Raw genomic sequence first — 13432 nt, 5'->3', positions numbered from 1 at the left:
GTGGACCCAAAGGTGGGACAAGTGGTGGAAGAGGATGGTGGACCCAAGGGACCAGGAGGCCAGGTTTCACCCTCACTCTTTGCTCTCATGGGCGTTGGGCTGGGGCACAGGGTCAGTGAGGCGCATCTCGAACTCGTTGCAGCGGAGTGGCACCTCACGGTAGTGGCAGATGAGGCTGTAGAGGCTGTCAAAGACCAGGTTGTCCGTCAGGTAGAACTTGGTGGCACCAGCCTCCTGCCGTGAGTGGATCCGGCAGTGCTGCACGCGGTTCGATCTCCTGCCGCGTGGGGACAAGATGGGAGCGAGTCAATTTAAATCCATGACCATGCCATGTTGTGCTTGGGGCTAGTCTGGGTCAGGGCACCACCATGATCGAAAAGGTGGCTTTTCCCTCAAAACTCATTTCTGCCTCCAAACTGGAGCCTGCTGGAGGCAGCCACCAGATTCTTGGTGGCTCGGGGAAGGTGTGATCCTGCTTTCCACCCCATGGGGACCAGACCAGGCCTCCTACCAGAAGGAGAGGGTGTAGTCGCCCACGAAGGTCTCGCTTTCGCGCACCAGGAAGGTGCCATCCTTGCCACCCGTCTCGGTGCAGTACTCATGCAGCAGCTTCTCGGCGATCTGCCGCCCATCGCGGCCACCTCCCAGCTTGCCATGGAACCACTTCTCCGTGAAGTGCAGCTCGTTGTTGTTGAACTCCTGCAAGTCCGCACAGAGACCAGAGACACCCCAGGGTCAGCGTCCTCTTGAACAGACATCATTGACTAAGGTATTGCCACCCTCTCCTCATTCTTGTTGAAATCCTGCCCCCCACGCACCTCTTTCTGCTCCACCTCCTCCTCGTCCTCGTTGAACTGGTAGCGGGACGTCTCCTCTGAGTAGTAGATCTTGTTGCTCGTCAGGACAAAATAATGCGGGCTCCAGGTCTGGGAGGGAGAAAGAGCATCACCAAGGCAGGAAGGATGGTGGCATGGAGGCACAGGGCTTTGAGACCCTCGTTTCTGCCTTGCATCCCTCCACGTGGCATTGCACCCGTACCCCATGCCCACCCCAAAGCCTGGTGCTCTCCCCTGCTAGGGCATCCCCATCTGCCAGGTCCTGCTCTGCCCCTGGCCATCAACGGCAGAGACACTTACGTGGTCGATGGGGTCTTCGAGGTAGAGGATGCCGTTCTTGATGGAGTTGCTGATGTCATTCTCTGAGTAACTGGCAGTGGAGACCTCCTCATACAGGTTCCCTTCGACCAGTTTTTTGTGCTGGGGACAGCCCGGGAATGGGAACTCAGCAGGGGGCTTGGTGTCCCCGTCATGCTGAGATCCCAGCCCTAAGTATCCACAGGTCACCGTCACCACCGCCTCCCACTCCCCGCAGATGTCTCAGAACCCTCACATCCCACCGCCTGTGCATGGAGAGAGATTGCTTCTAAGCCCCAAGATTTAGGGCTGTCCCTCCCATCCCAGTGCAATCCTTGTCCCTCCTGCAAAGAAGGGCTTTGGGGCGGTGTCTAGCTCCAACCTTGATTAGGATCTTCTTCTTGAGCTGGGTGGGTGAGGGCAGCTCATCAGCGTTGATGTCAACTGGCTTGGTGAGCAGCATGTCCCCAAAGACCTTCTTGAAGTGGGAAGCCATGTTCCTCTGCTGGACGATGCTGCAGTGGTCTTCAATGGAGAGGATGATGGGGAACCTAGAAGGTGGGAAAGGTGGCTTGGGATGAAGATGAAGGAGAGGGGGAATTTGAGCCTGCCCAGCCCAAAATTGGTCTGTCTTGGGGGAGCCACATCTTACTCGGATGTGACAAATGCGTGCTCCTTGATGGTGTGCAGCACATCCAGGAACTTGATCTTGGAGGTGAGCGTGTGGCCATGGTAGATGATGGGGAGATCATCCGGGCCATCCCAGCAGTCCACTGAAGAGGGAGACACCTTGGTTAATGCATGCTGGCCACCGACTGTGCACCAGAACAACATTTTTGGGACCCCAAATGACACTGCAAGGCTCCCCTCTCCCCTTTGCCATGGGATGGGTGCAGGGGATGGTCCATCTGATGCAACGTAGGGTCCTGGGGGGGCTCTGCATCACTGCAGGGTGCTGGGGGTGCGGGTGGGACTTACACTCGATGCAGCGGCAGCCCATGCGCAGGCAGCGGGCGTACGCCTCCAGGGAGGACTCGCTGGAGAACTGGTCCCCCGTCAGGTACCTGCGGAGGAGCGAGAGGGATGCTCAGCAGCTGGGGCTGCCCTGGTCAGGAGGGGATGCTCGTGGGGGTCCCTGAGGTGAGCCCACCCCATCCTTACGTGTTATGGGAGGAGGAGATCCAGTACTGGGACAGAGGGTGGTTCATCTCCTCGGGCACCACGCGCTCGTACTTGGGGTCCATCACCATGTTCTCCTTGGAGAAGAGGTAGGTGAGGAACTGGGGGGGGGGGGAAGCAGAGAGGTCAGGGCTCGCTGGGGATGAGGAGGTCTCCCCAGGCAGGTGCTGCACGGGGCCACGCACCTCATCCAGCTGGAAGGAGGGGTCTGCTGCGTCGCTGGAGCCATCCTTGAGGTAGGAGCACATGTAGTCCCGCACCATGCCCACGTCGCTGGCCCAGGGCTCCTGGGGTGCAAACACGGCTGCCGTTACGGGGGGAGCCACGGCGGTGCAACAGCCGGGCTGGGGCATCCCATGGGAATCCTCAAGACTGGGACCGAGAGGAGTCCCCGAGGGGTCTCAAAGGGCAACCAACCTTCTGGTCGTGCAGCAGGAACTTCTGGAAGTCATAGAGGGAGACCTGGCAGAGCTCGGGGCGGTCCACGTTCCTGGGGCACAGAGGGGCTGTTAAGGGAACTGGGTGCAGGAGCTGGGGCAGAGCCCACTGCTGCCCACCCACGGCTCAGCCCCTGATGTCCCTGGCTCCTGCCCACAGCAGCAGCTGGGAAAGGGGCTTGGGAAAGAGCAGCCCAGGGACAGCCTGAGCTGTCCGGCGGTGAGGTGGGCACCCAGCACCAGCTCAAGGATGTGGGGAAGCAGGCAGCACACTCCATCGCTGCATCCCTGGAGCAGCAAGGAGCATTGGCCCGGCCCTCTGCTCTCCCCGGGCTCTGCCCCACATTGCCCATTTGATGGCTCCCACCTTTGGTGGCGGGGCTGGATGGGAGCCGTGGGGCTCCTGGTACTCACCGCAGGGGGAAGGAGAGCTCCAGCTGCTCGATGACCTGCAAGGCAAAGGGGAACGGGGCTGAGACGGCCGGGGACGCGCTGCGAGGCGTGGATGCTCGGGAGGACGGATCGCGGCTCTTACCGACTTCTGCGCGTCGAACATCAGGTTTTTGTAGAACTGGATGAAGTGGGAGAAGGTCATCTCGTTCCTGGCTTCCACCTCCTGTGGGGCAGGGTGTGAGAGAGTGGGGCTGGTGTAGGGACGTCCAGGGATAGCGGGGCCGGCTCCGGCCCTGCTGCAGGGACTCGAAGCCCAGCTCCCCACAAAGCTGGGGGCCTTACCACGAGCTTGTCCCTCAGGAACCTCATGTTGGGCACGCGGTAGTTCACCTGGGGCAGCATGGCCTTCAGGTCCTTCACCGTGATGCTGCAGGAGGGCGAGCCGGTGTCAGGGCACCGACCGGAGCCACCGGGACCCCAGGGGACCCCCACAGAGGATGGAGCCCCCAGGCTGACCCCAGATCCCAGCACCAGCCCTGGTTCTGGCTTGGGGCTCCCACTCTGCCAGGCTATGGATCCCTACAAGGGCACAGTGCTCTCTAATTTTTTAGAAAGAAGCATTTTTGCCCTTTTTCTTTATAATTTAGAGGGTTCTGGTGTGAGCGTGAGAGCCCTGAGCGGAGGCTCGGGGACGGGGACACTGCTGCTGGGCATCTGTCACATCTGGATACCATAATTATCCCTATCCCCCTCTTCATAATTAAGTCCACATTCCCTTGCTTTGTAGTTTTTGTCTGTTTATTTTATTTTATTTTATTTTTACTATATACGATGTTTATGGGTGCGTTAATGGCCCATCCCCTCCTGGCTCTGCAGCAGGCATGGGGACGTTTGGATCCCAGCGGTCCCTACAGTAGCAAGGAAGGGACCTGCACTCCAGATTCTGTTTTCAGGTGCCTCTGAGCACCCCAAATAAACCCACCCTGCCTCGCCCCACATCCCCTGCTCCCAGCCTCCAGATTTGGGGCGCAGCTGGGAGGATACGGCCCCGTCCAAGGCCAGCAAAGCCTTTCGGTGTGCAGTGTGAGGCCAGGGCCCTGCGGCATTTTGGCATTTCCCAGACTTTTGCCCCTTGGAGAAGGATGGGGACGTTTTGGCCACTGCATGCCGAGACCGTCGTCCGCTTCCCCACGCGGTGCTCACCTGCCTTCCCGCGACCGGTCCATCCCATCAAACTGTTTCCGCAGCCACCTGGGCGAAAGGGAAGGACAGACGGGCAGCGCTCAGCCTGGGGGGACCGAACCCAGGGCAGGGGACCCAAGAAACGGGACCGACCTTCCCTCCTCACCTCTCGATCTGCAGCGGGGTCTGGGCTTTCTGGGTGTCCGCCACCAGCCAGTTGAGGCCCGTTATCCACAGGTTGATGTCCTCCTCACAGAAAGCTGGAGGAGGAAGAGGAGAGGATGGTGAAGCCGGGATGGGGGAGATGGGATGCTGGGCTGGGGGACGGCACCCCCAGGATGGCCGGGGTGAGCGGGGACCACGCACCGGCCACGCTGAGCGTCCGCAGCCTGAAGTCCATCCCGTAGAGGATGATGAAGCACATGGTGAAGTCGAGCTTACGGGCGTCTTCGGGGTAGCGTTCAAAGTCCCGTGAGTTCTTCCCCAGGCGGATCTCCTTGATCTCCCGAATGTCGACTGCGGGGACAGAGGGACACGGGACTGTCCCCTGCCGCCCTGCCACCGCGGAGCCACGCGCGGGGCTTGGGGTGGCTGTGGGAGGTGGGAATGCGTGGAGACCACGTCTCTTCTGGGGAACCTTGTCCCCAGGACAGGACATCCCACGGGGCTGTGATGGCACTGTGGGTGCTGTGGCTGTGTGTCCCCCAAGGGAGACATGTCCCCGCAGCCCTGCAGTGACGTGTCCACTAGTGTGATGGCACCGTGGGTGCCACGTGCCCTTCAGGGAGACGTGTCCCCAGAATGGGAGGACATCCTGGTGGCACCGCCTGTTGGTGCTGCGTCCACGTGTCCTCCGGGGCCCTGTGTCCCCAGGAAGGGGTGTCCCTGCCGCACTGCCCCTGGTGTGTGATGGCACCACACCACCGTGTGTCCTCCAGGGCCCTGTGTCCCCAGGAAGGGGTGTCCCCACAGTGCTGCTCACCACCAGTTTCCCAGCTCTGCGGGTGCCACGCGTCCTCCGATCTCAGCCTTTCCCGTCCCAGCCCTCCAAGCCACCTTCCCCTCTTCGAGACAAAGCCAGCTCCGGGCCAGGCTGAGCTCATCTTTTAATAGAAGACGTCTGCCCAAAGGTGGCAATTTGCAGCCCGGACCGCAGGGCGTTTCTTTCCTGCCGTGCTGCTCTCTCATTATCTCGCTATATAAAGCCCGGCCGGCGGCAGGAGGGCCGGGTTTCCGGACCGTGGTCTTCCTCCCCACCACGCCACCAAGGGGGGGATCTCCATCCCCCCGGACACGTCTGGTGGTGGGAGCAGAATACTAATATTCGGGTATCGATTCTGACACTCGAACCCATCCCTCTTCCCACGGGCATTGCTCCCGGGCAGAGTGAGGCTGAGCCTTTCGGCTCCGGAAAGGGCTTTGTGTGGCTGAGGGTGGCCGGACACCACTGCAGGGTCATTGTCCTGCAGGAAATGGGTCATTTCCTGGAGAATTTCCAGCCCGGCTCCGGCTGCTGCTTCCTACGTGGCGGTGGGGATGGGTGCAGGGTGCCGGAGCGGAGGGGAAAAAAGCTGGACGACGTGTGGAAGGATAAGGGCCGGGGGGAGAAATGGGGCTGATTCAGTGAAAGCCGCGGGAAAGGAGGTGAGGGATAGTTTTTCTTGGCGGAAAAGGCTCCGGAAAACACTGGTGGCTTTATCCAGCCTCCCCTCGGAGGAAGGCGAGCCAACTTTCACGGGCCAGGGCAGGCTGCGAGCGCTCGGCGGCAAAGCGATGCTCGGGGGGTCTGCACCCACGCGTGTGATTTGGGGAAACGAAAGCTGGCTGCTGTGCTCGGCGCGCAGACCCGTGGCTCGTGGCTAAAAGCAAACTTACGGCGGTGTCCTGAGCTCAACCGCGTGGCTATTCGGGGCCAGACACCCTTTGGTAGGGTAGGAACTGGGTGTATGTCCCCAGACGTGCCCATGGCGGGGCACGGCAGCGGGGTGAGATGCTGGGGGGGCTCTGCCGACGGGTGCTAACGCAGCCAGGACCGGGTCTTGGCCCCAGCCTCCCGGCGAGGGAGCAGCGTGCAGCACAATGCAACGCGCTGGCGGCTTCCTGGAAACCACATCTGCAGCGGATTTGCAGCGATCATGGCAGAAGTATGTCTCCAAACTCCTCCCTGCATTGTCTCCGGGGTCCCGGTGATTAAAACATGCTGGGAAGCCAGTTCCAGCTGCGAAAATCCCTTTTCTCTTCTCATGCAAAGCGAGCAGCGCCTTACAAAGGCTTTACATCTAGGGGCGGCGTGGTGGTGGTGGCGGCGAGGTGGTGGAGGACCAGGGTCTGCCCAGCAGCTTTTAGCCACGCTGAGAGCCCGGGAGTTTCCCGAATGCAGGAGAGGGAAGCAACCCATGGGGTGGGCGAGTTGTGCTCCCTCGGGGTCCCCTTCCTCCTTCTTGGGGGAGCCCTTGTGTGAAGGACCGGGCGGTCACATCCCCCAGGGCTCCCTGTGGCGTTGAGAAGCTGATTTAAAACCTGAAATCAAAAATTTCCTCCCGGGCCAGAGGTGTGAAACCACACAGGGGTTTCCTCCTCCCGAAACCATCCTGCTTCTCATTGTCAGGTGTTAGCAAGGACAAAGGTGTGAGTCCCACTTAGCCATCAGCACTGCAAACCAAGCTGCAAACCGCCCCTCCAAAATGTTTTTGGGGTTGCCGGGGACTGGAAACAATCTGGGAAGAGAGAAATTTTGGAGGCAACGCCAGCCACCACGCTCTTCACCTTGAAGCTGCAGAGCATCTCCTTGCTGCTCCAGGGGACCCCATCCGCATGGCCACGCGTCTAACAGCGGCTTAACGAAGCGTGTAATTAGCCTGCAGGGCGCGGGGCATCTCCAGCAGAACCAGGATCCCCATCCTGCCTCGTAACAGAGACATCAGCTCTGCCGGTTGTCTCGCTAATCCCTTCTCAAGCCGGGTGAGAAGAGAGGATTTGAAACGGCCCGGGCAGGCGTGAGGTCGGGCATGGGCTGGGAGCGAAGCTGAAGGTCCCAGAGCCTCCGAAAAATCCCAAATGGGGCTGGAGAAGGTTGGTAAAGGTGCTCCAGCCCCATGCCAGGACTGGGGTTGCTCCCAGCCTCGGCTGGAGAAGCAGGTGGTGGGGTTGGATGAAAGGATTATAACATTTCTAGGGATTTTCCTTTTTTTTTTTTTCCCTCTTTTGGATGAGCACAGGGGATGCTCACGCAGTCCCAGGGGGAGGTTTTGGGTTGTTGTGTGGGAGATGCCCGGCACGGATGGGGAAACTGAGGCAGGAGATCTACGTCAAGGGGAAAGCAGCGCCGAGTTCCTGGCCTGGCCGTGCGCGGTGCTCCCGAATCAAAACAAGGAGCCGGAAACGCGCTATTTCCGCAAGCAGGGAACGAGCTCTTCCCTGCAAAGGCCACGGGGGAACAAAGCTGCAGGGGACATCAGCCGGCCACAGGGGACCAGCCGGTCCCTTCCCGGTGCCCCTTTGTGCTTGGTGACACCCCACCAAGCTGGCGTTCGGTCCCCAAATCGGGAGAGCCAAGGCCTTCCTCCCCTCGCTTTGCCCTTCTCCTCCTCCTCCTCCTCCACGCATGGAGCTCAGAGGGGGAAATCTGCTTCCCCAAGGGCTCCCGAGAAGGTCGGGACAAGCTCACGCCGCGCTCCTGCTGCTCTTTCTGCGTCCCAGGGGGACGAGACGCTGCCGTCCTGCTGTGACTGTAGGGCTCGGGGTCACCCCAATCCCGTACTCAGCCAAATTTAAGGGGTGCGAGTCGCAAAGAATTTACCAGGTAATGAGCAAAAAGGCACGGCTGGGTCTAATGCTCCTCTAGGTGCCCCGTGGCGGTAGGACACAGCCTACGAGACACCAGAGAATCCATCCAGCAGGGCGATTTTATGGGTCCCTGCTGCCCCCAGTCCCCACCAGCCTGGACACCATCCAAATTTTGCGTTTCAGCCCCTTCTACGTCGCAGGGGAGCTGGGATGGAGGAGGCGAGTGCCTTTGCACCTCTGGGCATCCCACCATGGCCAGGCATCCCATGGTGGTAGAACATCCCACCGTGGTAGGACATCCCAGCATGGCCAGGCACCCCAAAACCAAGCATCCCACCACAGCTGGCCATCCCACCAGGGTAGAACATCCCACTGTGGTAGAACATCCCACCACAGTAGGATATCCCACCATGGCAGGACATCGCAGTACGGCCAGGCGCCCCAAAGCCAGGAATCCCACCACATCGGGGCATCCCACCGGGGTAGAACATCCCATCCTGGTAGAACATCCCATCCTGGTAGAACATCCCACCGTGGTAGGAGATCCCAGTACGGCCAGGTGCCCCAAAGCCAGGAATTCCACCACAGCTGGCCATCCCACCAGGGTAGAACATCTCACCAGGGTAGAACATCCCATCGTGGTAGAACATCCCACCGTGGTAGAACATCCCACCGTGGTAGGACATCCGAGTACGGCCAGGTGCCCCAAAGCCAGGCATCCCACCACATCGGGGCATCCCACCAGGGTAGAACATCCCACCGTGGCCACGCACCCGACGGCAAGCGGGTCACACCACCGGGGTAGGACATCCCACCGCGACCACGCACCCCAGCAGCACGTCCCCAGCCGTCGCCACCAATACTCACTGTCCCCTTCCACCTTCTCAGGCGTCCGGCTCCAGATGATCTGCCGGGTCTCCAGCTTCACCTGGAAGGTCCTTCGCTCCGGCCTCTGCGACTTCTTCTGGTAGAACAAGGTGAGGACGGTGCCCATCTCCAGGCAGCGGAGGATCCTGCCCATGTCCCCCGCCTCCATCCTGCCGTCCTCCAGAAAGCCATTGACGCTGTTGAGCCTGGACACGGACATCTTCACTGCGTGGCCATCGCCCGCCGGAGCCGCAGAGCCGGGGTTGTCTCATGCATGAAGGGACGAGCCCGCCGGGAGGGAAAAAACGAAGCCTCCCCGGGGATTCGCTCCGAGCACGGGTTTCCTCTGCTGCCGACTTCCCCGGCGTTGGGGAGGGAGGCTTGGGCTGGAGGCTCCGCGACCTTCTCGCCGAGCGGCCCCGGCTCCGGCGTTGGCATCCAGCGGTGGCGGGGACGGACGGGTGACGGCTTCAGAGCCGGAGGGCTACAAACCATCCGGCCACCGCAAGGCCTCGGGGACGGGGACACCTTGGCGGGTAAAAAGAAGGAGAGGGTGGGAAAAAAAATGCCACGGGAGCGAGCGGCCCCGGAAAAAAAAAAAAAAAGCAAAGTCACCCCAAAAGCACCCGAGCGGAGCCGGAGGATCCCCGGCCTCCGTGCGGAGAGGGGAGAAGGGTGCGGAGAGGAGGCGAGGGGTGCCCGGCGCGGGGTGCGGGGGACCCCCGGGGAAGGGATGCGGGTGGTGGGTTTTTGGGGTGGGGTGAGGGGGGTTTGGGGGGGAGGGGGGGTTGCTCTCGCCGGTCGCCCGCTGCCCCTCTCCGCTCCTTAATTTCGGGCTGATGAAATGGACGCCCAGAGGAAACTGCAATCACACATGGCCGGAAAGAGATCAGAAAGGAATTTAAAAAAAAAAAAAAAATGCAGGATCTTGGAGAAAGGAAAATCGCAGCGACGGAAGAGGCGGCTGAGGGTGACATCTAGAGGAAGCCGAGATGGGGAAGGGCTCCGGGGAGGGGGGGTCTCCAGGCCCCACAGGCAGCTGGGGGGCACCCCAGGGATGGGGCACCCAAGGGGGGCGTCGCAGCGGGGTGGGGGGCTGCGGAGGGTGGGGGCTCCGTGAGGTTTTGGGGATATATATTTTTTTTTTTTGGCACAGCACGGGCGCGTTAAGGCAGGTGGTCCCCGTGCTCCGGCTTCCAGGAATTACTGCCTCGAGAAGGGTGAAATGGCAAAAGAATAAATACGGGCTGGGGGGGATCTGGGTGAAAAATTGGTTAAAAAAAAAAAAAAAAAAAAGGAGGAAAAGTAGAGAAAAGTGGCTGTGTTGGCTTCAGCTCCGGGTGCCTGCAGCGCTGAGCCAGGACCGAAGCCCACGAGCAAGCAGGAGCCACGGCTGTTACGAGTTTTGTCCTGCCTGAAATTGGGTGGGGATGGTGGAGGGGACAAAAACGGGGACGGAGAGCAAGGGGAAGGTGGGACAGGGGGACAGGGCGCAGCCTCGCACCCCCTCTTTCACCCCCGTGCCCGGTGCTGGGTGGTGTGATGGGGCCGCACCCCTGATCATTTTGGGGGAACACGGGGGATTTGGGGGTGAAGCAGCCTATTCAAGGGGGAAAACGGGCGATTTGGGGGTGCAGCAGCCCTCTGGCTGGTGGCAGGTGCTGCACCTCAGGGTCTTGGTGATGGAGGCACCTCCAGGTCCTGGCACCTCCCAGGTCCCAAGGTCCTGGAGGCTCAGCAGAGCAAGATCTTGCCACCAGCCCTGGTGGGAAAAGGGGACACGGGTCCTGCTGTGAACGTGGACCTGTTTCAAGCCTCACTGAGGACCCCAAAAGCCTGTATGGTCATCAAATAGAGGACCTCTTGGCTTTGCCCCCTGCTGCCAGGAGCCATTCGTTTCTCTCCTCCACGACGAAAAACTCTTGCCTTCATTTTAGCCCTCACCTTGCTTGAAAACTCACCTGTTTCTTCCCTCTCCCCAACCACGTTTGATTTTTTTTTTTTTGGCCCAGAGGAGCCCACTGCCATGCGGTGAAGGCCACCAATGGCCCCCATGGTGGTGGCAGTGGAGGCGCGTGTGGACCCAGCATGGGCCCAGTGGAAACCAGTATGGGTTGAAGGGGTCCCCAGCGCCGTGCCGTGGGGTGTGCTGGCCTGCCTTGATGCTCACATGCAAATCCCGAGCGGAGAGCTCCAAATTCAAGCCGTTGGCACCTTCACCCCTCCAAAACTACACTGGCGAGGTTGGTACCGCGGATCCGTGACGCAGAGCGCCACCCCTCCAGCCCGTGAGGGTGCTGTCACCGATCCATGGAGCTTTTGGCAGGACGTTAGCAGGGACTGGATGCACCAGGAGCAGCTCTGTGGTGATGGGGAGAGGTAGAAATCTCCACCTTTGCTCTGGCTGCCTACACACGTCCCCTTCTTTGAAAAATTACAGGACCTCCGGGGCAAAAACGAGATCCCGAAGTTGTTTTTTTTTTCTTTCCTTTATCCATGAATCAACTTCTGTTTTCCCTCCTTCGCTGGAGCAGAAGAAGCTTTTGTTTAAAGCAATGAGCTGCAGAGATGCTGGCTTCCAGTGTTTATGTTTTTCATTTCCAGGCAAATCCCATTTCGGAGTCCCCCCGAACGCGGGTCTGGGAACTGAACAACCCGACCGCAGCAAGCCGCGGTGAACTGAGGATCAGAATAGAAGATTGTTTTTACACAGGGGACTTTGCAGCATGGGTTTGGCTTCTGATGTCCATCCAAAGCACGCAGGCGGAGAAGGAATGCTCTGTTTTCAGTCTGCAGTGGAGTCACTGTTTTAATTTTAGCTTCTCTGGAGCGAAGCTGTAACCAAGCCGTTACCAAAGCAAAGCACCCTACAGAGGCTGGAAGAGGCGGAGGGACCGGAGCCTCCCCGTCCTCCAGGGAGGGAGGGGTCCCCCAGTAGTGAAGCCAAGCACCCAAAATCCGTGCGTCTTTCTTAAAAACCCCAACCCGACTCATCCCTGAAGCTCAGACGGGGAAATGGCGCGGAGCTGCTGGTGCCAATGCCAGGCCGGCAGAGCCGCGTCCCCGGGAGGAGCCACGAACGCACCAAAGGGCCTTGCAAGAGCAAACCTCTACCTCTACGTCCCTTCCTGGAGGTAAAGCTGCCTGCAGAGGTCCCAAGCCCCCCGTGGGGACCTCGTGGGGAGGGTGGGGAGGCTCCGAGGTGGCTGCAGAGGGGACACAGGGGACAAGGGGACGTCCTACGGCCTTGCAGGGCAGGAGAGCCAGTGGCAATAGCTGGGGACGTTCAGTCCCCGCCGTCCCCGTGCAGGCTCAAAGCATACTTCAGCAGGTGAAAGTGGAGAGAAAACGTTAATTATCCTGGAAAACGATCCTGGGAATAGCCGCGAAGAAGTGCACAGATCATCATTCATCCGATTTCCTTCCCCAGTTCACGTATAAAGAGACATCGTAGCAGAAAACTGTTGCCCGCCGGATGAATGCAGGTGGCTTTTCCTTTCGGACTGTGCAGCAGTTTCTTTTCTTTTCCCGTTACTGACATTTTCCTCTCTGGTTTCCGTCGAACCCAGGAGACGCATCCTTCCCCAGAGCCCGCGCTCCTGACTCCTGCTGTTATCAGCAAAAATCAGATTCTAGGGTTTGCTTGCCCTTGGGAGGCAGTTTTAATTTGATTTTTTTTTCCAAGAGTTGAAATAGAAGAAGCTTTTTGGGGAAGAAGGAGCTTTCTTCGGTGATAAATAGCTGCTGAGCACTGCAGGGGTGGGGGCTGCAGGACGCCCTGGGAGCCTGAGCTCGGCCCTTTGCTCTCCTGTGCACTCGGGCTCTGGTTCTCATGACGATCAGCAGTGTCTGTTTGGTTTCAAGCCTAGATTTAATACCCCCACACAATCCTCTTGCTTGAGTAGCTCTTCCTTTTCCCTTGATATTTGCCTTCTTCCTTGGACACCGGGGTTGATTCTTTTCCCCTTCTTTTTTATTTTTTTTTTTGGCCTTTTCATTGCTCAAGTCTAGCCAGCAAGCTGCTGCTGCTGCTAAAATTATCCCCCCTGCCTGCTGCTTGGCCCGTGTCGCACCTCCTCCTGAAGCTCTGCATCAGCTCCTGGTCTCCTTCCACGGCAAATTCAGCTGCTCCACCTTCCTCCCAAGAGTCCACACAGCTCCCACCAGCCACCTGAGCAACTAGTTTCAGAGGAGCAGGTACCTGGACAGCCAAGAGAAAGCCGATGTGGGTGGCGGAGATTTCTGAGCAGCTGGATTTGAGTCTTCGTTCTAATTCGGAGGCTTTCAGCTTGTGGTAGGCCACCCCAAGATGTCCTGAAATGGTGTGGTTTTGTGCTTGGGTTAGAGCAATGCAGGTCCATGCTGAAGGAGAAGGAGAAGGAGAAGGAGAAGAAGGAGAAGGAGAAGAAGAAGGAGAAGGAGAAGGAGAAGGAGAAGGAGAAGGAGAAGGAGAAG

General features: G+C 59.4%; 1 protein-coding gene across 3 annotated transcripts in view; it reads right to left on the bottom strand.

The window, feature by feature from the left end:
* The window catches only part of LOC118163300 (1-phosphatidylinositol 4,5-bisphosphate phosphodiesterase gamma-1-like), a 17491-nt gene extending 7955 nt beyond the window's left edge, over positions 1–9536 (bottom strand). For all 3 annotated transcript variants that reach the window (XM_035319836.1, XM_035319837.1, XM_035319838.1), the window contains exons 1-17: positions 8978–9536; positions 4691–4840; positions 4491–4584; positions 4346–4393; positions 3485–3569; positions 3285–3365; positions 3164–3198; positions 2730–2802; positions 2498–2599; positions 2295–2413; positions 2112–2197; positions 1786–1906; positions 1516–1684; positions 1137–1256; positions 819–926; positions 512–699; positions 77–277 (exon numbers count right to left, since the gene is read on the bottom strand). In XM_035319836.1, coding sequence (XP_035175727.1) covers positions 77–277; positions 512–699; positions 819–926; positions 1137–1256; positions 1516–1684; positions 1786–1906; positions 2112–2197; positions 2295–2413; positions 2498–2599; positions 2730–2802; positions 3164–3198; positions 3285–3365; positions 3485–3569; positions 4346–4393; positions 4491–4584; positions 4691–4840; positions 8978–9197 — 2000 coding nt within the window. In that variant the 5' untranslated portion in view covers positions 9198–9536. The remainder of the gene's footprint in view (positions 1–76; positions 278–511; positions 700–818; positions 927–1136; positions 1257–1515; positions 1685–1785; positions 1907–2111; positions 2198–2294; positions 2414–2497; positions 2600–2729; positions 2803–3163; positions 3199–3284; positions 3366–3484; positions 3570–4345; positions 4394–4490; positions 4585–4690; positions 4841–8977) is intronic.
* Between the last annotated feature and the right edge of the window lie 3896 nt (positions 9537–13432).

Source organism: Oxyura jamaicensis, chromosome 2 (assembly GCF_011077185.1).
Source record: "Oxyura jamaicensis isolate SHBP4307 breed ruddy duck chromosome 2, BPBGC_Ojam_1.0, whole genome shotgun sequence".
NCBI classification, from domain to species: Eukaryota; Metazoa; Chordata; class Aves; order Anseriformes; family Anatidae; genus Oxyura; species Oxyura jamaicensis.
The sequence above is the reverse complement of the archived record's forward strand: the minus strand, read 5'-3'. Positions and strand labels throughout refer to the sequence as shown.